The sequence below is a fragment of the Dendrobates tinctorius genome, unplaced genomic scaffold (genome assembly GCF_039654945.1).
Source record: "Dendrobates tinctorius isolate UK_male_01 unplaced genomic scaffold, ASM3965494v1 ptg000116l, whole genome shotgun sequence".
NCBI lineage: Eukaryota > Metazoa > Chordata > Amphibia > Anura > Dendrobatidae > Dendrobates > Dendrobates tinctorius.
In genome coordinates this window covers 22,719,458-22,741,823 of record NW_027361784.1, presented here as the reverse complement: position 1 = coordinate 22,741,823, position 22,366 = coordinate 22,719,458, and the positions used below count along the sequence as shown (strand labels likewise).

Sequence of the window (22,366 nt, the reverse complement as noted above, 5' to 3'; positions counted from 1 at the left end):
CAAGCATGCTCGGATAACATCTTATCTTATTCTCTCATCACTACAATCTTATCACTTGGGTAGCGTTGTACAGTATAACTTCATAGTAAGAGGTGACGGCTGCGTTCTGTATAGTACATGAGTGCTGCCCGTCCCAGTATACGATCTGTACATATTCACAGAGGCCGTCAGTCCCATGTAATCACAGCAGCGTGTGTAGTGTCTGCAGCTGATCCCAATCCCAGATCCTCCTCCTGTTCCCTCTCTATAGATGGAATATAGAAAACTGCATTGATCTTATTGTGTCAATATTCCAGTATTGTCCTGTGTTATCTTACGGTACTTTATGTCCTATTGTCTTTTATGTTGTAAGTTTGTTCTTTGTGTTATAACGTTGTTCTTTTTAGTGATAGACTCTTTTATAGCATTTTAAACACTTGATCAACTTTCTACATTGGTCATCTTCTATGGATCACAGACAGGTCGGGTATTCTAAGTATCTCCTCTGGCTCCTATTCTGGTTTATAGGGGAATGGTCTTTAGGGGGCATGTTAAAGGTTCTTAAATTTTAGGCCGTCCAGATGGCCACAATTTGTATTTTTTTTAGGAGGTTGTCAATCCTGCTGTCATGGTGCAGAGCAGACCAGTAATGGAGGCTGGATTAGAGATCCAATGAGTCCTGCTTTTGTCTTGGAAGCAGTGACGTGGAGACCACGTGGCCAACACCATGAAGAGGTCTTAACAAGGGTACATCACACCGGTCCCACTCCTGGGATTATGATGTGGGGGGCATAATGTCCGGTAGCCGGAGCCCTTTAGTCTTCAGCTCAGTGTTACATCGTATTTGATGGTAGATCCGGTGGTCCCGCCATTTCTCCAAAGTGTCCCAGGAGCCATTTTTGAACATGATACCTGGTCCCTACTGTGAGCAGCCTGCGTGGCCTAAACATGCTTTTATGGCCGGCAGCATCTCCGGTATTGTCTCCCATCAAGCATATCTGGGGCGTCATTGGTTGATGATTACACAGGAGCTGCCAGCAGTGGATCTTGATGATTTCCCCCAGTTCATTGAGTGCAGTAGAACCTTCCTCAGATGACCATTAATTACCTTGACAGCAGCCATAACGGTAAGTGCCAAGATTTCGGCACGTGGCGCTCATACTCCACAATGAATAAATCCAGAGATTTTGAAAATGTCATTGTCAGGCCGGTTTCACATTCGCGCTTTTGAGCGCAGCGACGGCCTGCGCACGGCCGCCGCTAAGCCCCGCCCCCTGCCCCGCCTCCACCAGTATCTCCGCCTCCGGGCGCATGACGTTGCATGCGTCCCCTATCTTCATCACAGAGGGCGCAGGCCGTGCGCAGTCTGCGCACAGTCTGCGTTTGGCGGCGCATGCGTCCTTTTGACGGTGCGCCGAGGACAACCAAAATGCAACCGGTTGCGTTTGATGCTGCTCGGCGCACCGTCAAAAGGACGCATGCGCCGCCAAACGCAGACTGTGCGCAGACTGCGCACGGCCTGCGCCCTCTGTGATGAAGATAGGGGACGCATGACGCATGCAACGTCATGCGCCCGGAGGCGGAGATACTGGTGGAGGCGGGGCAGGGGGCGGGGCTTAGCGGCGGCCGTGCGCAGGCCGTCGCTGCGCTCAAAAGCGCGAATGTGAAACCGGCCTCAGGTCTCCATCCTGTGATTTCTAGAACTCCATGACTTTTCTTTCTTGGTGCTTCAGTTTCAATGTGGGGGAGGGTATTTTTTTCTTTTTGTGCCTTTTAAAAAAACAAAAATCCTAGGTTTGCATCGCCGTTTTTCATCTATGCATCTGTGTTCGGGCTCTTTTATTCTCGTGGCAAGATGTCGGTTTTATTGGTGTAATGTTGGAGTAGATTTTCCTCTTTTATGGCATTTTTTAGTTGACGTTCCCAGAGCAAAAAAATACAAATTCTGACCTTTCGTCTAAATTTTGACGCATCACTAGGAATGCTCAACCTCAGGGGTTAATCCCATTTTCATAAATGTATATTATTGGATGGCACTTTTTCACTTTACTACTTATTAAGATTTGCAGCCGTTTGTATTGCCAACTGTTTAGCAATAAGGTTCGGATACGGCTTTAAAGAAGGCTACTACTTGGATATAACACAATTTTATTATACAATGATTAATTTAAATGATAAAGCACCAAATTAATGGAATGGAATTAATTTCATGTGAAACATACAATTATTATGAATTATAGTACATAGAGAAATAAGCGTCCATACAATACATTACCAAGCATTGTAACATCACTTCTCCACTGGAGGGACCACAGTGTCAGCGAGAAGGAAATACTCTGGTCTTGTCCTCACAGAAACCGTGCACCCACGATACCTTCTGGAAATGTCCCTCCCTCACTGACACAGGGTCCACCTTTTTTATACACAACACTCCCCTATTTTAGGCTGCATCAGAATCTTGAAATTGCACAGTACGTTGTTGTCTTGATAACAGCACAAGACTTCAAGGTATGTTTGTTATAGACTACTACAATCTTAGTTTGTTTGCACCAACCAGACATTCGTTTGCCATTAGTATGTCTCTTAACAATAGCACAATGCATCAGGGTTGTTTTGCTACTGATTATTACCCAGGCTCTGTTTGCCTCTGGTCAACTTGTCAAAGTTGTCTATCACTGTTCAAAGTTCAACATATGTTGCTTATTACAAAGTTAACTCTTCATGCTCATAGCATAACTCTCTAAGATGGTAACATATGGGCAGCATGACTTCCATAATCACCTATTCTGAAAACTGCATGACCATATGTTACATGAGGCCATAACATTTTGGTCTCTCTTGTCAATCGAGAATCATACTATTACCGAGCACAAGACTTCCTTGTTCAAGCAGCATAAATATTCATTATCTGTACAGTTGTTATTCCTATTGTCCTAGCACATGTGTAAATTAGTTGGAAAGCTCCTTCCCATCAACCACCCCCCAAGTGAAAGTATTCAGTATCTATCACTGTTTGTCAACAGTGGTCACTTGTGTGCAAATCAGGATAATGAATCTTTGAAACACAGAGCTTCAAAGACCACAGAACAATTCCTTGTCTTACGGTATTGACACAGAGCAAACGCTTTGTGGCTCAGTATCAAAGTTCAGCATTAATGATATTACACCCTAGTATATTGCAATATAGTGTTTGGATTCAAACAACCATATTTCATATTTGCCATACTTTCCACCCTTGGTCTAATGACCACACTATATCAAAGCATATAAACAATATATTACAATATGTAGGCTATAAGATATCCATATTTTTATTAGCACCACATCTTGACATATTAACTTTTATTTTATAAATTTACAGTTCGTTGCCTAGGAGACCGACCACCGCTGCTGTCTAGCTCATAAGCACTATGCTTCAGCTGGCCGGGATAGTTAACCGCGATCCTGGTCAGCTTCCAAAAACCGTGCATACAGGCTCAACATTAAAGAGCTTGTAAGCTCAGCACATGTTCTGCTGTATGGCAGTGGCAGTCGGTCTCCAAAGCAACGAGCGGTAAGCAAAAAAAAAGTGTTGAAATCTCAAGAATGGATGAACATATTCATAAGCAGCAAATTGCACAATTGCTTGTAATTACAGGCACCATCCAACGATGCCCATTTATGAAAACAGTAATAACCCTTTAAATGCCGCTGTCATTATTTCATACGTTATGTGGTTAATCTTTCTTTTTTTCAGCAATGGGCGACATTCTCCAGGGTTTGGTATGTCATCGATGCCAATATGCAGCCGCCGGGGAAGATCGCCTCCATATGTGCCGCCCACCTGCAGGGTCTCCACAAACCTGTGTACCATGCACAGAGTAAGTATTCAGGGATCCTAGCCGTCTGGTTTATCAGATTTGCTAAGAGCTTTGAGGCTGGATGTTGTCTTTTCTCTTTGGCCATGATGCCCGAGAAAGAGCTTAAGCCCCTCTGATTTTTCAACAGCGTGCACTCACTATTCAATTACTCATTGTGTAAGAAGAAGATCCGGTCTGTGGGTACCTTTCTTGCGTCAGGTACGGAACTGTCGGGGCTGTCTCCTTTGTTGTCTGGGGGAAGACATATAGGCCTGGACCGACCTTTGCACTGTACGGTAGAGGGCGCGGCTAAGCTAAGTAGCAGGGAGCGCGTGTGGAAAAGGATAGTTTCAGTAGGAAGACACGACGAGCAGCAGCAAGACGCCAAGGCTCCGTCACCTGGGCCTGGGTACAGCACGACCCACGCCCGTGTTTTCCCACGACCGCGTAAAGAGACTGTGAGGATATTGTTACTGTAGGCTCGTTGGCTCCTTTGATTCAGGGCACCGTACGCATCGCGCTGTTTAATGTTGAGCTCCCACCGCATATAAAAGACCAGGAGATGTTTCATACACTGTGCTCTTCTCCTGAAATATCCTCGTCGATCACCGCTGCCTCCAGGACCACCCCAGATTCATCACGCGCTGACAACGTTGGCCTCACCGTTTGCTTCGTGGACACTTCAGTCAGGAAGCCGCCGGACTGATAAGTTAATCCTAACGAACTGTTGCTTTAACTCCTCTTTACCCGTCACCATTCCCCTGCCGTCCCTGTGTATCCTACCCTTCAGTACACCCCGGTTAAGTCTTTTCCTCCCTGTGTGGAGTATATGTTCAGTAAACCACAAGTGTTAACCCTTGTTCTGCCTCCTGTCCATTACTGCATCCCGCAACCTGCTCGCACTTGGCGTAGTCGGCAGGATGCAGTCTAACAGCACGGAAGGGGCAGACCAGTATATCCCTGGGGGTCATGTTAACTAATCTCCCCAAACTTACTGGCAACAACACAATGCTATGGAGCTGGACTGAGCGGATCAGAGGAATGATGAGAATGCATTCCATGACACCAGCGTTAGAAGCTGAGGTTGCCATGATGGCATTGGATGGGGAGGCTAGGAACTCTGTCATGTTGTGACTCCCTAGGGAATGAGACACTTTTGACAAAGTATTACAGATACTGTAGGAGACCCATGGAGACCCCACGGACATAGGGTAGCTGCGCATGTGGTTGTTCAGCCGTGATCAAAGGGAGGGGGAAACGGTGAATCAGCACATGAACGTGCTACAAGAGATCCATACTTTCATAGTTAGGAAAGACGGCATAGGCCCCTCTGACGTTGTGCTGTGGGATCAGTTGGTGACTGGCCTAAGGGATGTGCTACTGAAACAGGCGTTAAGAATGCGCTTGCGAGTCAACTCACGCATGACGTTTGCAGAAGTAGGGAGCGAGGCACGGGAGCAAGAGCAGGGGGTGACATCCCCGGCAGGGAAGGTCTGGAGTGGGGAGGTTTCCGCCATGATGGCTGCCGATCCAAGATGGGTGGAAGAGTTGCGGAAGGAGATCCAGGATATCCGAGGAAAGCTGTCTGAGGCGGAGAAGAAACTGGCAGCGTCATTCACCCCGTACGGGGGTAGGACAGGCCCTGAACCTCGTAGGGAAGTAAGGACTTTCCGCAGAGAAGAGTTGCCAACCTGCTACAATCGCGGAGAAGTTGGACTTGTGTCACAAGGATGTAGACGGAGGGAACGGAGGCTCCGTGGCTAGGGGACCCTGCCCGGAGCCTGAGCAGTCACAAGCAAGAACCAAAAGTCCCACAAACCTAGTTTTCATGTGTCCCCTCGTTTGGGCCGAGATGAATGGTCTGGCCGTTCGATGTTTTGTCGACACTGGTTCTCATTAATGATGAGCGAGTATACTCGTTGCTCGGGTTTTCCTGAGCATGCTCAGGTGGTCTCCGAGTATTTTGCCGTGCTCGGAGATTTAGATTTCGTCTCCTCAGCTGCATGATTTGCGACTTGTAGACAGGCTGAATACATGTGGGAATTCCCTAACAAACAGGCATTCCACACATGTATTCAGCCTGTCTACAAGTGGCAAATCATGCAGCTGAGATGACAAAATCTAAATCTCCGAGCACGCCAAAATACTCGGAGGACACCCGAGCAATGAGTATACTCGCTCATCACTAGTTCTCATCTCAAGTGACCATGATGCCTGAGGCCTACTTCAGACGGCACTTCCCCAAAACGATGCGACCTGAATGGGGGCCGGTGATAAAATTGACGGCGGCTTATCACTTGCCCATCCCGGTCGCAGAGGTGGTGTGGATGCAGATCACTATGTGGCAAAGACCTGGGAAGGAAGGGAGTGGAGTTGACCGCTGGAGACACAGCGGCCACACTGCCACCTTAGGCATGAACATGCTGAGAGAGTTTGGACATCTTCTTGTCAACGAATGATCAGAGGAGTTTCTGAAACAGTGGAGCCCTCGCACTCCTCAAAGGAAAATGTTCCAACAGTTAATTCGGGTGGCTCAAGCCCAAGAAACTTCTAATGACGGGAGAACGTTGGGAAAGGTGATCGTCCCAGCTGCTGCTAAGCTTGTCTTACTACCCGGACAAGAATCGATATTCACCGCACACTCTCTTGAATATATGCAAAAGAAGGTATTTATTGATATAGCATCAGGTGTGGAATGGCGCAAAGCCACAAGAAAAAATGACTAAAAGTAAATGACGTTTCGATCCTCCTGGATCTTAATCCTAGTCGCTTATCCAAAGGAAATAATCACATAGAGAAAGTGTGGGCAGAGGAGTCCCAAAGGGAGACGTGGGTAGTGTCACTTAAGATCAGACCCTAGCTGAGGCTGATATGGCTGTGTCAATGAAGGACTCTGTAGCTTGCTTCATATGAGCAGCGATCCCTCTCTTTTGCATATATTCGAGAGAGTGTGCGATGACTATTGATTCTTACTCTTGGGGACTTTTTACAGTCCGTTACACCAGCACCTCGCTAATTTTGACCGTGCTTTCCCTGCCAGTCAAAGGATGCACTCCTCTGGAAGGCGTCAAGATCCAGATAGAGCTTTCCCGGATGGTACAACTACCTCCTGGACTCCTCGTTGCCAGAACGATGGCCACCGTGCACGATGGGACTTTACCGATGCGATGTGTGAACCTAGGAGAGGGTGACCTCACGCTTCAACCTCGGAGTGAAATAGCACAAATTCTGGGCATGCCAGAGACTATTACCGCAGGGAGACCCTTGGATTGTGTCTGTAGACATGTCTTCACTGCCTGAACCTCAGCACCTGAAAGAGGGATGCCGGATACTGGAACAAATGCATGCTGAACTAACTGAATTTACGCCACAACAGGTGTGACAGATGGAGACTCTGTTGGGAAGATATCAGGATGTGTTTGCACGACATGAGGATGATTTCGGCTACACCACAGTGATCTCCCACGAGATACCTACCAGGAACGCCGCCCCCATCAGGGAGCGATACCTCCAAATTCCACAGCATATGTACCAGGAAGTATAGGGGATGTTGACCCAAATGCTGCAAAGTGGTGTTATTCAAGATCCAAAGCCCGTGGGCTGCCCTCATTGTGTTGGTACGGAAGAATGACAGGACTCTACGCTTTTGTGTGGATTATCGTAAGTTGAATGCCTGTACTGTTCGAGATTCGTACCCTCTACCAAAGATCAAAGAGTCCTTATCTTCCCTGGGAAAAGTGAAATATTTTTCGTCGTTGTATCTGGCCAGTGGCTATTGGCAAGTCCTGATATCCAAGCACGAACTAGCAAAACAGCCTTCATACTCCCCATGGGGTTGTTCAAATTTAACTGGATGCCGTGTGGGCTTGCTAACACCCCCGGGACATTTCAGCGACTCATGGAGAGGTGTCTAGGCGACTTGAATTTCGAGGCCACCCTTATCTATCTGAACTATATAATCATGTATGCCGCCACGTTTGAGGAGCACTTGCAAAGGTTGGAACAGGTGTTGAGTCGTCTTCAGAAACATGGCCTGAAGGTAAAGTCCCGAAAGTGTCATCTGTTCCTCACTCAGATTGAGTACCTGGGTCATGTCGTCTCTGCTGAAGGAGTGAGACCGTCACGCGAGAAAATTGCGGCCATACAAGACTGGCCTACCTCGAAAACAGTGAAAGATGTACAGGCTTTCTTGGGACTCACTAGATACTATCAGCGGTTCGTGAAAGATTTCACCCGCGTCGTGAACTCACTGCTGGAATTGCTAAAAGGGTTACCGTTGGGTGCGATGAACAGAACTATTCAATGTGGAGATCGCCAGGAAACAGCATTTCGAGCTTTGAAGGTAGTCCTCACTCAAGCACCGGTACTGACTTATGCGTATTTCCCTCAACTGTTCATCTTCCACACTGATGGAAGTCTGCATGGACTCCGAGCTGTGTTGTCCCAAATACAAGATGGGAAGGAGCGAGTAATCGCCCATGCAAGCCATTCCTTGCATGATACTGAGCGGAACCCGGACAATTACAGTTCATCTAAGATGTAAGAACTACGTCACCTGTACCGTATTGACAAATCTAGGACGACACCCTATCATCCTCAGGGAAATGGAGCTTGTGAGCGGTTCAATGAGACTCTCATTCAGATGTTGCGGATGCTTGAGGAAGATCGAAAAGTCCGGTGACCCGAGTTTGTGGCTGAAGTCGTTTGGGTGTATAATTATCGGGTCCATTCCACTACGGGATACACACCCTATATGTGCTGTTCGGATGACCAGGGAGAGAAATTACTGAGCTGGAGTTGGACCCAGAGGAGGACTACCCACGGACGGGGATGTCCACCTGGGTTCGAGAACATCGTCATCACCTACAAACACTACACTGCTTGGTGCAGACCAGATTTCAAGAATTGGAACATCCAGGGGCAGCCCCTCTGTGAGGGTCAGCTCTTCCAGCCGAAGACCGTGTATTGATTCGAGACAATCGCCCCAGGGACAAGCTGGAATATCGGTGGGAAAAAACTCCATATTGAGTGAAGCAAAGAATCAGCTCAGAGGGTCCTGTCTACAAGATTCAGCCAGAGGGGGCGGAAGATGCTCCTTCTCGGGTAGTACATTGAAATATGCTGCTCCCATGTCTGTCAAGAGACCCTAACCAAGAAAAAGAAACACAAAATGCTGTCGAAATTCTCCCTCCGGTCCACCAAGATTGGGAACAATAGGAATCTCTTGACTGCCTTCTATAGACCCCGAAGAAGGCCAAGATTCTGAAATTCCCGAAGTGGCTGCTCTGCTCGACCCGGGCGCGTCCCCGCCCCCAGCTACCCAACCTGAATCGACTCCTCAACCACATTCAACTAACCAGCCTGACTCATCGACTCAACCTGACTCAACTATCCCTCCTGAGCTACGGCGCACTGAACGTACAACAGTTGGAAGACCCCCTAACAGGTACAACCAAGACCAGTTCATTTGGTAACGTATCATCCAAGAAGTGGGAGAATGTCAGCGTCTAAAGGACAGTTTCGATGGGAAGACACGACGAGCAGCAGCAAGACGCCAAGGCTCCGTCGCCTGGGTACAGCACCGACCAACGCCCGTGCTCTCCCGCGACCGTGTACAGAGACTGTGAGAATCCTGTTACTGTAGGCTCGTTGGCTCCTTTGACTCATGGCACCGTACACATCGCGCTGTTTAATGTTGAGCGCCCACCGCAAGTAAAAGGCCAGGAGACATTCCATACACTAAGTTTCTCCCGAAATATCCTCGTCGCGTCCCGTTTGGCTCGGACTGTTGCAGAGACATTCCCTCGCCTGCTGGAGCAGGCTCAATACCTCGGACCTCGTCACGGACATCACGGACCCCACGCCGTCATCAGGACCAGAATCACCGCTGCCTCCAGGACCACCCCGGATTCATTACGCGCTGACAACGTTGGCGTCACCGTTGGCACCGTGGACTCTTCAGTCAGGAAGCCGCCGGACTGATAAGTTAACCCTAACGAACTGTTGCTTTAACTCCTCTTTACCCGTCACCGTTCCCATGCCGTCCCTGTGTATCCTACTCTTCAGTACACCCCGGCTAAGTCTTTTCGTCCCTACGTGGAGTATATCCCTATGTAGTAAACCACAAGTGTTAACCCTTGCTCTGCCTCCGGTCCGTTACTGCATCCTGCAACCTGCTCACAATTGCACCAGAGGGAAGAGAAGCAACGGCCCCTGTACGTGTAGTTGTCGCCATCCCTGTACACACGGTGGACCCATGCAATCAGCTGGATGAAAAAAGCTCTTAAAGGGATTTCCAGGATTTTTTACCTGAGTGATGATGTACAAACCAGGAAAATGTGCTGTATTTGTAATACCAGTTATTACCAGCAGATGGCACCCTGTGATAAAGAAAAACTGTGTTCTGCACTGACGCCTCTATAGAGAGGTGGGAATGGGATTGCTGGTAGTTCTAAATCCACCTTTTTTTATATATCTGATATGTACATTTCAGAATTTAATTTAATGCACCTGCTGAAAATAGGATTTAACACAGAGATGATCTGTGCTACATATTGGGCCGCCCCGCACTACATGGACGCTGCAGACACTTTATTCTTAGGATCAGTGGGGTCCCGGAGGTCAGACATAATACGATGGTGTATCCAAGTGAGCAGGACGGCGGCTATTGATCGCCAAGATACTAATTAGACCCCGCACAGCTCTAACAAGGACATTGGTCACTATATTGGGGCAGATCCTTCATTATTTGGGGCAGCTGTACTGTCCCTGTTACAATGGGAGAAGTATAGTGCAAAGAGATAAATATAAAAAAGTGTTTTGTTCTATTTTGCCCTATATGTTTCCCACTATTCAGCAGCCCCAAGTAAAGGGAGTGCTGCCCCATTATAGTGACCGTAGTCATTAAGACTGTGCTGGCTCTTGCTAGCATTTTGGCTACCCCTAGCCCCGCCTTGCTGGCTACCCATAGCCCCACCGTGCTGGCTACCCATAGCCCCGCCGTGCTGGCGACCCATAGCCCCGCCGTGCTGGCGACCCATAGCCCCGCCGTGCTGGCGACCCATAGCCCCGCCGTGCTGGCGACCCATAGCCCCGCCGTGCTGGCGACCCATAGCCCCGCCGTGCTGGCGACCCATAGCCCCGCCGTGCTGGCGACCCATAGCCCCGCCGTGCTGGCGACCCATAGCCCCGCCGTGCTGGCGACCCATAGCCCCGCCGTGCTGGCGACCCATAGCCCCGCCGTGCTGGCGACCCATAGCCCCGCCGTGCTGGCGACCCATAGCCCCGCCGTGCTGCTCACTAATAAAGTCCCTTAATGGTTTATTTTCAGCATAAAAATAAAAAAATAAACAATTCTTAAAATATAATCCCTATCCAATTACACAAAAATATATATGTGAAAAATCAAAATTAACAGTACATAGGGTTGAACATGAATTAAAAAAAAAAAGTCTCTTAGAGAAACACTAAACGGAAATTTCAAAAATGTAAAAAAAAATATATTTTTTTTATTTTTTAAATATAAATTGGACTCAGTTTTGTTTTTCTTAAATGCATGCATATTTGGCTAAAATCACTTTTGCAGTTGGGTTTCATTAACATTTTTTGCTTGAGTTTTCCTCCTAGAGCCACTGGCTGCAAAACGAGTTAACTGAAAATCCTTCAGTGAGCTTGCTCTGACGGGACAGTATGAATGAAGATCTTTTATCTCTCTTTTCCTGAACTTGCTCAGCTGATTTATGAAAACAGATGGCATCAAAGTTAAATGTGCAGGAAAACAAAAAGACTGCAAAAGCCAAAAAGTGCAACATTTTTAACAAAACTGTGTTGCACAAATGATTTTTAGCCTCCAACATGTGCAGTTAGGTAGAAGTTCTTGGATGCTGCCAGAACACAGCAGCACCATCATTTCTATAGTGGCCGTGGCCAGGTACTGCAGATCCACCAATACAAATGGTGGCACATCATCCATGAATCATTGGTCACAGCTGATCAGCAGGGGAGCCAAGTGTCGCACCCCCACAGATCATATATATTAAAAGGAGTGGACAGCCCCTTTAAATGATAAAAATTAAAATTGTAAATGAGGCATGAGACGCCAATGCCTCCCTGATCAGAGGGTAGAGCCGGCACCCTCCTCGTATTCAGTAACACATCCGTCAGTCCTCACTATGGAATGTGAGCCAGCGTCACATATTTCGGGGCGGGGAGGCCGCAGAGTAACGTGTAGGACATGTAGGAACACACAGGAGATGTTATTAATGCCTCCGCGAGCCGGCAGCTGCTCTGCATTGGTAGGATCGGTGCCTTTATTCTGACATATTCATCATCCTTCCTGGACGGACGCCACTTGCCCCCCAGTCACATAGCTGCATGTACAGTTTTTTTGGTTTTTTTCCACTTTCTTCCACCTCCTGAGATAGTCTCATCGCCTGTATGATGAAAGGGAAAAAAAAAAACTTTTTTCTTATTTTTTATATTTAACTTTTTTGCTGGCAGCTTTTTTATACATATTTATATATTTTTTTTTTTTACATAATTTGTCCCCCAAAAGATCATAAAAGTTCTCTGGAGAATATAAATATTCTTGTTTTTTTTTTTTTCTTCCACCTGTAACTTGTGTATCCATAGAAGACTCTAGTTACAGAGGGAAACAGCTGTGACCGGGAACTGCTAGGACTCAGCATCTCTACTATGTCGATAGAGACCCGACCATCGTGTGACCACCAGGTCCTACAGATGCTTCAGATTGTTGAGCAGCGCTCACTGAGCTCTGTGGAGCCAACAAAGGAGAAGACAGAAGCCGTAATAAAACGCTTCTGTCTTCTTGCAAGGATTCCAAGCTGAATTTTAGCGGAGCTTTAATCCTGCGCTGTAAATTTTCAGTGGGGAGATTCAGTATAGCCTCATACTCATTATATAGTTGGCCGTGTTTCTGGGGTAAATGTTATGTTCCTGGTGGCCCCATGGTCTTGGAGAAAAGCTATGGGTGAGCTGAAATGCGCTCTGTGGCTTCTCCTATCTGCAAGACACAGTCTAGTCTAAGTGTGAAATACCCATATCAGGTCTCTGTAAATCACCAAGCGGCTCTATAAGTGGAGACCCCCGCCGATGACAGCCCGGATAAGGGTCACAGGGCTGCGATATCATCCATCAGATCATTGGAAGCCTTTGCAGTGGTGACGAGTAACCGCAGGACTGCATGGATGGAGCTGATGGATGGCGGCCATGAATCATCCTCAGTAACACGCTCTTGCTTCCCCCTGTGAGCTGCATGTGTGCAGCAGACTCCCTCCATCGCTATGGCCATCGGCTGTACAGTGTACCATAGGAGGTGTTGGGACTTGTGCACCAGGCGACCGTGCCGGAGAACCATCTATCATATCAGAATACCTGAATGACAGCTGCTAAAAGTCATGAGATGTGTAAAATGTAGCATGGGGGCTTGTCTCTGGCGGTGCCAGTGCCCCGTATGAAAGCTTGTATCTGGCGGTGCCAGTGCCCCGTATGAAAGCTTGTATCCGGCGGTGCCAGTGCCCCGTATGAAAGCTTGTATCTGGCGGTGCCAGTGCCCCGTATGAAAGCTTGTATCTGGCGGTGCCAGTGCCCCGTATGAAAGCTTGTATCTGGCGGTGCCAGTGCCCCGTATGAAAGCTTGTATCTGGCGGTGCCAGTACCCCGTATGAAAGCTTGCATCTGGAGGTGCCAGTGCCCCGTATGAAAGCTTGTATCTGGCGGTGCCAGTGCCCCGTATGAAAGCTTGTATCTGGCGGTGCCAGTGCCCCGTATGAAAGCTTGTATCTGGCGGTGCCAGTGCCCCGTATGAAAGCTTGTATCTGGCGGTGCCAGTGCCCCGTATGAAAGCTTGTATCCGGCGGTGCCAGTGCCCCGTATGAAAGCTTGTATCTGGCGGTGCCAGTGCCCCGTATGAAAGCTTGTATCTGGCGGTGCCAGTGCCCCGTATGAAAGCTTGTATCTGGCGGTGCCAGTCCCCCGTATGAAAGCTTGTATCTGGCGGTGCCAGTGCCCCGTATAAAAGCTTGTATCTGGCGGTGCCAGTGCCCTGTGCAAGAGCTTGCCTCTGACGGCGCCAGTGCCCCGAGCGAGAGCTTGCCTCTGATGGCGCCAGTGCCCCGAGCGAGAGCTTGCCTCTGATGGCGCCAGTGCCCCGAGCGAGAGCTTGCCTCTGATGGCGCCAGTGCCCCGAGCGAGAGCTTGCCTCTGACGGCGCCAGTGCCCCGAGCGAGAGCTTGCCTCTGACGGCGCCAGTGCCCCGAGCGAGAGCTTGCCTCTGACGGCGCCAGTGCCCCGAGCGAGAGCTTGCCTCTGACGGCGCCAGTGCCTTGTGCGAGAGCTTGCCTCCAGGCGGTGCCAGTGCCTTGTGCGAGAGCTTGCTTCCAGGCGGTGCCAGTGCCTTGTGCGAGAGCTTGCCTCCAGGCGGTGCCAGTGCCTTGTGCGAGAGCTTGCCTCCAGGCGGTGCCAGTGCCCCGAGCGAGAGCTTGCCTCCAGGCGATGCCAGTGCCTTGTGCGAGAGCTTGCCTCCAGGCGGTGCCAGTGCCCTGTGCGAGAGCTTGCCTCCAGGCGGTGCCAGTGCCTTGTGCGAGAGCTTGCCTCCAGGCGGTGCCAGTGCCTTGTGCGAGAGCTTGCCTCCAGGCGGTGCCAGTGCCCTGTGCGAGAGCTTGCCTCCAGGCGGTGCCAGTGCCCTGTGCGAGAGCTTGCCTCCAGGCGGTGCCAGTGCCCTGTGCGAGAGCTTGCATCCAGGCGGTGCCAGTGCCCCCAGTACATTTGCGGCCTGTCTGCTAGCTGTATATGGATCACATAAAAGTTCTTCGGTTTTCTCCCATGTTCAGCATATTCACACTTTTTGCAATGACCTCTCGCCATATGTGCGAGGGGAGATAGTGGTGGCACATGCATCGGAGGTAACCGTTCACTCAACGGAGGCGGAAGAGCTTTCATTTGTCCATCAGGTTCCTTTCCTACCTTTTCATTTTCTGTTGTATGGTGCAAAGGCATCCTGCACAGAAAAGGATACTGCGCAATGTGCGTTTTTCCTCGGTGTGCCCACGGGATACTGTAAAGGGGCAAACATCGCGGGCATCTGTCTGAAATGTTTCTTGGTATACCTATGAAGTATATTGCAAATAGACCCTAAGAAGAGACCTCATTGCCAGGAGGAGGTTGGCCTTTGGGTGGGCTTGAGAAGAAGCAGTTTGGACAACTTTACTACATTCACTTTGCAGCTTTTTTTGATTTCCCCCCATAAATTGCTTATCAAAAATTGCATCACCTTATCTTTATAATTCACCAAGATCAAATGGTGGGTATTCCAAGGAGGAACTGAAGGATGGGGCATGTTGGATTTCAGCAAGCCCAATCCTTCTCCTCAGTGTAGATTGCCTGCCACCACCGGAGGTGTCCTCCTCCGCATGCCAGTGTATGGGTGGGGGCCACAGATCAAGAAGAATAACATCTAGTTGTCAGGTCCATCTTGACGGTCTGCAGCCCTTTTGGCCTTTTCTCTGCTATGTGCCTCATGGATGCAAGTCCTTCCTCTGGGATCCACCTGAAACAGGAACGGCGTCCCGTCTCACGGCGCTCTGCATGGAGAGGTGTCCGCACAAGCGTGATTGACTCAAAACACGTTGATGGTGGTCTCTAGACATGGCCGCAGACACCTGCCTAGTCTCCTCATCCATGTCAGTATATATCTTGTCCGTACGTAGGGTTAATGTCTCCTGTCACCGGAATGTCAGGAATGGAAATCTCTTATCATCACGCTCTGGGATATATCTGAATTTCATGTTGTATGCTGTTTAGTTAATTGAGTAGGTGAAAAGTTTTACACTATGTCTATAGATGCGACCGACCGGCCCCCCGGGGGTCCTGGGACTGTTATCACATTATTATCGGTGCTGACACAAATTTTCATGGTGCAGGACAATGAACGTGCCTCACATCAAGTTGGTGATTGATCTCGTGGTTTTAAATTGGTTAATGGATACGAGCGACAGGTTTCGCTGATCGCCATGATGGTTTCCTCTTCGAGGCAGGAAGGAATGACACGCGGATAATGGAAATGAATTATTTGCACATACCAAGGATTCAGTAATGGAGGCTGCGTCTTGCCTTCATCTGACCTTTCTGTAGGAAATTCCCTTCATAGTGGAAATAGTGTATTTTGTGTACAGACACCACGTCTGTCATATTCTGGAGTCTTCTGTGCTCTGTCAGCACCAGATTTCCAAATTTTCTTAAATGATCTCTCTGCGTCCAGACAACCTGCTCTTGTTGGATAGGTAATGTCGTGAATAGGCACTCTACAAAACGCACTTATGCATAATGTTAGTCTTATCCCTCAAAATCACCCCAGAGTGTTGGCTAATAGCTGTCTGTCTTCTCTGTGGGCCCCTAGGCGTCTGTCTTCTCTGTGGGCATTTAGGTGTCTGTCTTCTCTGTGGGCCCCTAGTTGTCCCTCGTCTTCTCTGTAGGTCTCTAGTTGTCTCGTCTTCTCTGTAGGTCTCTAGCTGTCTCTCGTCTTCTCTGTAGGTCTATAGTTGTCTCTCGTCTTCTCTGTAGGTCTCTAGCTGTCTCATCTTCTCTGTAGGTCTCTAGTTGTCTCTCGTCTTCTCTGTAGGTCTCTAGTTGTCTCTCGTCTTCTCTGTAGGTCTCTAGTTGTCTCGTCTTCTCTGTAGGTCTCTAGCTGTCTCATCTTCTCTGTAGGTCTCTAGTTGTCTCTCGTCTTCTCTGTAGGTCTCTAGTTGTCCCTCGTCTTCTCTGTAGGTCTCTAGTTGTCTCGTCTTCTCTGTAGGTCTCTAGCTGTCTCTCGTCTTCTCTGTAGGTCTATAGTTGTCTCTCGTCTTCTCTGTAGGTCTCTAGCTGTCTCATCTTCTCTCTAGGTCTCTAGTTGTCTCTCGTCTTCTCTGTAGGTCTCTAGTTGTCTCTCGTCTTCTCTGTAGGTCTCTAGTTGTCTCTCGTCTTCTCTGTAGGTCTATAGTTGTCTCTCGTCTTCTCTGTAAGTCTATAGTTGTCTCTCGTCTTCTCTGTAGGTCTCTAGCTGTCTCTCGTCTTCTCTGTAGGTCTCTAGCTGTCTCTCGTCTTCTCTGTAGGTCTCTAGTTGTCTCGTCTTCTCTGTAGGTCTATAGTTGTCTCTCGTCTTCTCTGTAGGTCTCTAGCTGTCTCTCGTCTTCTCTGTAGGTCTATAGTTGTCTCTCGTCTTCTCTGTAGGTCTATAGTTGTCTCTCGTCTTCTCTGTAGGTCTCTAGTTGTCTCTCATCTTCTCTGTGGGCCCCTAGTTGTCCCTCGTCTTCTCTGTAGGTCTCTAGTTGTCTCGTCTTCTCTGTAGGTCTCTAGCTGTCTCTCGTCTTCTCTGTAGGTCTATAGTTGTCTCTCGTCTTCTCTGTAGGTCTCTAGCTGTCTCTCGTCTTCTCTGTAGGTCTCTAGCTGTCTCTCGTCTTCTCTGTAGGTCCCTAGTTGTCTCTCGTCTTCTCTGTAGGTCCCTAGTTGTCTCTCGTCTTCTCTGTAGATCTCTAGTTGTCTCTTCTTCTCTGTAGGTCCCTAGTTGTCTCTCGTCTTCTCTGTAGGTCTCTAGTTGTCTCTCGTCTTCTCTGTGGGCCCCTAGTTGTCCCTCGTCTTCTCTGTAGGTCTCTAGTTGTCTCGTCTTCTCTGTAGGTCTCTAGCTGTCTCTCGTCTTCTCTGTAGGTCTATAGTTGTCTCTCGTCTTCTCTGTAGGTCTATAGTTGTCTCTCGTCTTCTCTGTAGGTATATAGTTGTCTCTCATCATCGCTGTAGGTCTATAGTTGTCTCTCATCTTCTCTCTAGGTCTCTAGCTGTCTCTCGTCTTTTCTCTAGGTCTCTAGCTGTCTCTTGTCTTCTCTGTAGGTCTCTAGCTGTCTCTCGTCTTCTCTGTAGGTCTATAGTTGTCTCTCGTCTTCTCGGTAGGTCTCTAGTTGTCTCTCGTCTTCTCTGTAGGTCTCTAGTTGTCTCTCGTCTTCTCTGTGGGCCCCTAGTTGTCCCTCGTCTTCTCTGTAGGTCTCTAGTTGTCTCGTCTTCTCTGTAGGTCTATAGTTGTCTCTCGTCTTCTCTGTAGGTCTCTAGCTGTCTCATCTTCTCTGTAGGTCTCTAGTTGTCTCTCGTCTTCTCTGTAGGTCTATAGTTGTCTCTCGTCTTCTCTGTAGGTCTATAGTTGTCTCTCGTCTTCTCTGTAAGTCTATAGCTGTCTCTCGTCTTCTCTGTAGGTCTCTAGCTGTCTCTTGTCTTCTCTGTAGGTCTATAGTTGTCTCTCGTCTTCTCTGTAGGTCTATAGTTGTCTCTTGTCTTCTCTGTAGGTCTCTAGCTGTCTATCGTCTTCTCTGTAGGTCTCTAGTTGTCTTGTCTTCTCTGTAGGTCTCTAGTTGTCTCTCGTCTTCTCTGTAGGTCTCTAGTTGTCTCTCGTCTTCTCTGTAGGTCTCTAGTTGTCTCTCGTCTTCTCTGTAGGTCCCTAGTTGTCTCTCGTCTTCTCTGTAGGTCTCTAGTTGTCTCTCGTCTTCTCTGTAGGTCTCTAGTTGTCTCTCGTCTTCTCTGTAGGTCTCTAGCTGTCTCTCGTCTTCTCTGTAGGTCTCTAGCTGTCTCTCGTCTTCTCTGTTGGTCTATAGTTGTCTCTCGTCTTCTCTGTAGGTCTCTAGCTGTCTCTCATCTTCTCTGTAGGTCTCTAGCTGTCTCTCGTCTTCTCTGTAGGTCTCTAGTTGTCTCTCGTCTTCTCTGTAGGTCCCTAGTTGTCTCTCGTCTTCTCTGTAGATCTCTAGTTGTCTCTTCTTCTCTGTAGGTCCCTAGTTGTCTCTCATTTTCTCTGTAGGTCTATAGTTGTCTCTCGTCTTCTCTGTAGGTCTATAGTTGTCTCTCGTCTTCTCTGTAGGTATATAGTTGTCTCTCATCATCGCTGTAGGTCTATAGTTGTCTCTCATCTTCTCTCTAGGTCTCTAGCTGTCTCTCGTCTTTTCTCTAGGTCTCTAGCTGTCTCTTGTCTTCTCTGTAGGTCTCTAGCTGTCTCTCGTCTTCTCTGTAGGTCTATAGTTGTCTCTCGTCTTCTCGGTAGGTCTCTAGTTGTCTCTCGTCTTCTCTGTAGGTCTCTAGTTGTCTCTCGTCTTCTCTGTGGGCCCCTAGTTGTCCCTCGTCTTCTCTGTAGGTCTCTAGTTGTCTCGTCTTCTCTGTAGGTCTCTAGCTGTCTCTCGTCTTCTCTGTAGGTCTATAGTTGTCTCTCGTCTTCTCTGTAGGTCTCTAGCTGTCTCATCTTCTCTGTAGGTCTCTAGTTGTCTCTCGTCTTCTCTGTAGGTCTCTAATTGTCTCTCGTTTTCTCTGTAGGTCTATAGTTGTCTCTCGTCTTCTCTGTAAGTCTATAGTTGTCTCTCGTCTTCTCTGTAGGTCTCTAGCTGTCTCTCGTCTTCTCTGTAGGTCTATAGTTGTCTCTCGTCTTCTCTGTAGGTCTATAGTTGTCTCTTGTCTTCTCTGTAGGTCTCTAGCTGTCTATCGTCTTCTCTGTAGGTCTCTAGTTGTCTTGTCTTCTCTGTAGGTCTCTAGTTGTCTCTCGTCTTCTCTGTAGGTCTCTAGTTGTCTCTCGTCTTCTCTGTAGGTCTCTAGTTGTCTCTCGTCTTCTCTGTAGGTCCCTAGTTGTCTCTCGTCTTCTCTGTAGGTTCCTAGTTGTCTCTCGTCTTCTCTGTAGGTCTCTAGTTGTCTCTCGTCTTCTCTGTAGGTCTCTAGTTGTCTCTCGTCTTCTCTGTAGGTCTCTAGCTGTCTCTCGTCTTCTCTGTAGGTCTCTAGCTGTCTCTCGTCTTCTCTGTTGGTCTATAGTTGTCTCTCGTCTTCTCTGTAGGTCTCTAGCTGTCTCTCGTCTTCTCTGTAGGTCTCTAGCTGTCTCTCGTCTTCTCTGTAGGTCTCTAGTTGTCTCTCGTCTTCTCTGTAGGTCCCTAGTTGTCTCTCGTCTTCTCTGTAGATCTCTAGTTGTCTCTTCTTCTCTGTAGGTCCCTAGTTGTCTCTCATTTTCTCTGTAGGTCTATAGTTGTCTCTCGTCTTCTCTGTAGGTATATAGTTGTCTCTCATCATCGCTGTAGGTCTATAGTTGTCTCTCATCTTCTCTCTAGGTCTCTAGCTGTCTCTCGTCTTTTCTCTAGGTCTCTAGCTGTCTCTTGTCTTCTCTGTAGGTCTCTAGCTGTCTCTCGTCTTCTCTGTAGGTCTATAGTTGTCTCTCTTCTTCTCTGTAGGTCTCTAGTTGTCTCTCGTCTTCTCTGTAGGTCTCTAGTTGTCTCTCGTCTTCTCTGTGGGCCCCTAGTTGTCCCTCGTCTTCTCTGTAGGTCTCTAGTTGTCTCGTCTTCTCTGTAGGTCTCTAGCTGTCTCTCGTCTTCTCTGTAGGTCTATAGTTGTCTCTCGTCTTCTCTGTAGGTCTCTAGCTGTCTCATCTTCTCTGTAGGTCTCTAGTTGTCTCTCGTCTTCTCTGTAGGTCTCTAGTTGTCTCTCGTCTTCTCTGTAGGTCTATAGTTGTCTCTCGTCTTCTCTGTAAGTCTATAGTTGTCTCTCGTCTTCTCTGTAAGTCTATAGTTGTCTCTCGTCTTCTCTGTAGGTCTCTAGCTGTCTCTCGTCTTCTCTGTAGGTCTATAGTTGTCTCTCGTCTTCTCTGTTGGTCTTTAGTTGTCTCTCGTCTTCTCTGTAGGTCTCTAGCTGTCTATCGTCTTCTCTGTAGGTCTCTAGTTGTCTTGTCTTCTCTGTAGGTCTCTAGTTGTCTCTCGTCTTCTCTGTAGGTCTCTAGTTGTCTCTCGTCTTCTCTGTAGGTCTCTAGTTGTCTCTCGTCTTCTCTGTAGGTCCCTAGTTGTCTCTCGTCTTCTCTGTAGGTTCCTAGTTGTCTCTCGTCTTCTCTGTAGGTCTCTAGTTGTCTCTCGTCTTCTCTGTAGGTCTCTAGCTGTCTCTCGTCTTCTCTGTAGGTCTCTAGCTGTCTCTCGTCTTCTCTGTAGGTCTCTAGTTGTCTCTCGTCTTCTCTGTAGGTCTCTAGTTGTCTCTCGTCTTCTCTGTAGGTCTCTAGTTGTCTCTCGTCTTCTCTGTAGGTCTCTAGTTGTCTCTCGTCTTCTCTGTAGGTCTCTAGGTGTCTCTCGTCTTCTCTGTAGGTCTCTAGCTGTCTCTCGTCTTCTCTGTAGGTCTCTAGCTGTCTCTCGTCTTCTCTGTAGGTCTATAGTTGTCTCTCGTCTTCTCTGTAGGTCTCTAGTTGTCTCTCGTCTTCTCTGTAGGTCCCTAGTTGTCTCTCGTCTTCTCTGTAGGTCTCTAGTTGTCTCTCGTCTTCTCTGTAGGTCTCTAGTTGTCTCTCGTCTTCTCTGTAGGTCTCTAGTTGTCTCTCGTCTTCTCTGTAGGTCTATAGTTGTCTCTCGTCTTCTCTGTAGGTCTATAGTTGTCTCTCGTCTTCTCTGTAGGTCTATAGTTGTCTCTCGTCTTCTCTGTAGGTCTCTAGCTGTCTCTCGTCTTCTCTGTAGGTCTATAGTTGTCTCTCGTCTTCTCTGTAGGTCTCTAGCTGTCTCATCTTCTCTGTAGGTCTCTAGTTGTCTCTCGTCTTCTCTGTAGGTCTCTAGTTGTCTCTCGTCTTCTCTGTAGGTCTATAGTTGTCTCTCGTCTTCTCTGTAAGTCTATAGTTGTCTCTCGTCTTCTCTGTAGGTCTCTAGCTGTCTCTCGTCTTCTCTGTAGGTCTATAGTTGTCTCTCGTCTTCTCTGTTGGTCTTTAGTTGTCTCTCGTCTTCTCTGTAGGTCTCTAGCTGTCTATCGTCTTCTCTGTAGGTCTCTAGTTGTCTTGTCTTCTCTGTAGGTCTCTAGTTGTCTCTCGTCTTCTCTGTAGGTCTCTAGTTGTCTCTCGTCTTCTCTGTAGGTCTCTAGTTGTCTCTCGTCTTCTCTGTAGGTCCCTAGTTGTCTCTCGTCTTCTCTGTAGGTTCCTAGTTGTCTCTCGTCTTCTCTGTAGGTCTCTAGTTGTCTCTCGTCTTCTCTGTAGGTCTCTAGCTGTCTCTCGTCTTCTCTGTAGGTCTCTAGCTGTCTCTCGTCTTCTCTGTAGGTCTCTAGTTGTCTCTCGTCTTCTCTGTAGGTCTCTAGTTGTCTCTCGTCTTCTCTGTAGGTCTCTAGTTGTCTCTCGTCTTCTCTGTAGGTCTCTAGTTGTCTCTCGTCTTCTCTGTAGGTCTCTAGTTGTCTCTCGTCTTCTCTGTAGGTCTCTAGTTGTCTCGTCTTCTCTGTAGGTCTCTAGCTGTCTCTCGTCTTCTCTGTAGGTCTCTAGCTGTCTCTCGTCTTCTCTGTAGGTCTATAGTTGTCTCTCGTCTTCTCTGTAGGTCTCTAGTTGTCTCTCGTCTTCTCTGTAGGTCCCTAGTTGTCTCTCGTCTTCTCTGTAGGTCTATAGTTGTCTCTCGTCTTCTCTGTAGGTCTCTAGTTGTCTCTCGTCTTCTCTGTAGGTCTCTAGCTGTCTCTCGTCTTCTCTGTAGGTCTATAGCTGTCTCTCGTCTTCTCTGTAGGTCTATAGTTGTCTCTCGTCTTCTCTGTAGGTCCCTAGTTGTCTC

The 22,366-nt window shown here is 48.2% G+C and overlaps 1 protein-coding gene across 1 annotated transcript in view; it reads left to right on the top strand.

The window, feature by feature from the left end:
- MRPL13 (mitochondrial ribosomal protein L13) overlaps window positions 1-22,366 on the top strand; it is a 57,727-nt gene that overhangs the window by 1,482 nt on the left and 33,879 nt on the right. The window contains exon 2 of the mRNA XM_073590274.1: window positions 3,716-3,839. Within this exon, the coding sequence (XP_073446375.1) occupies window positions 3,716-3,839 (124 nt within the window). The remainder of the gene's footprint in view (window positions 1-3,715; window positions 3,840-22,366) is intronic.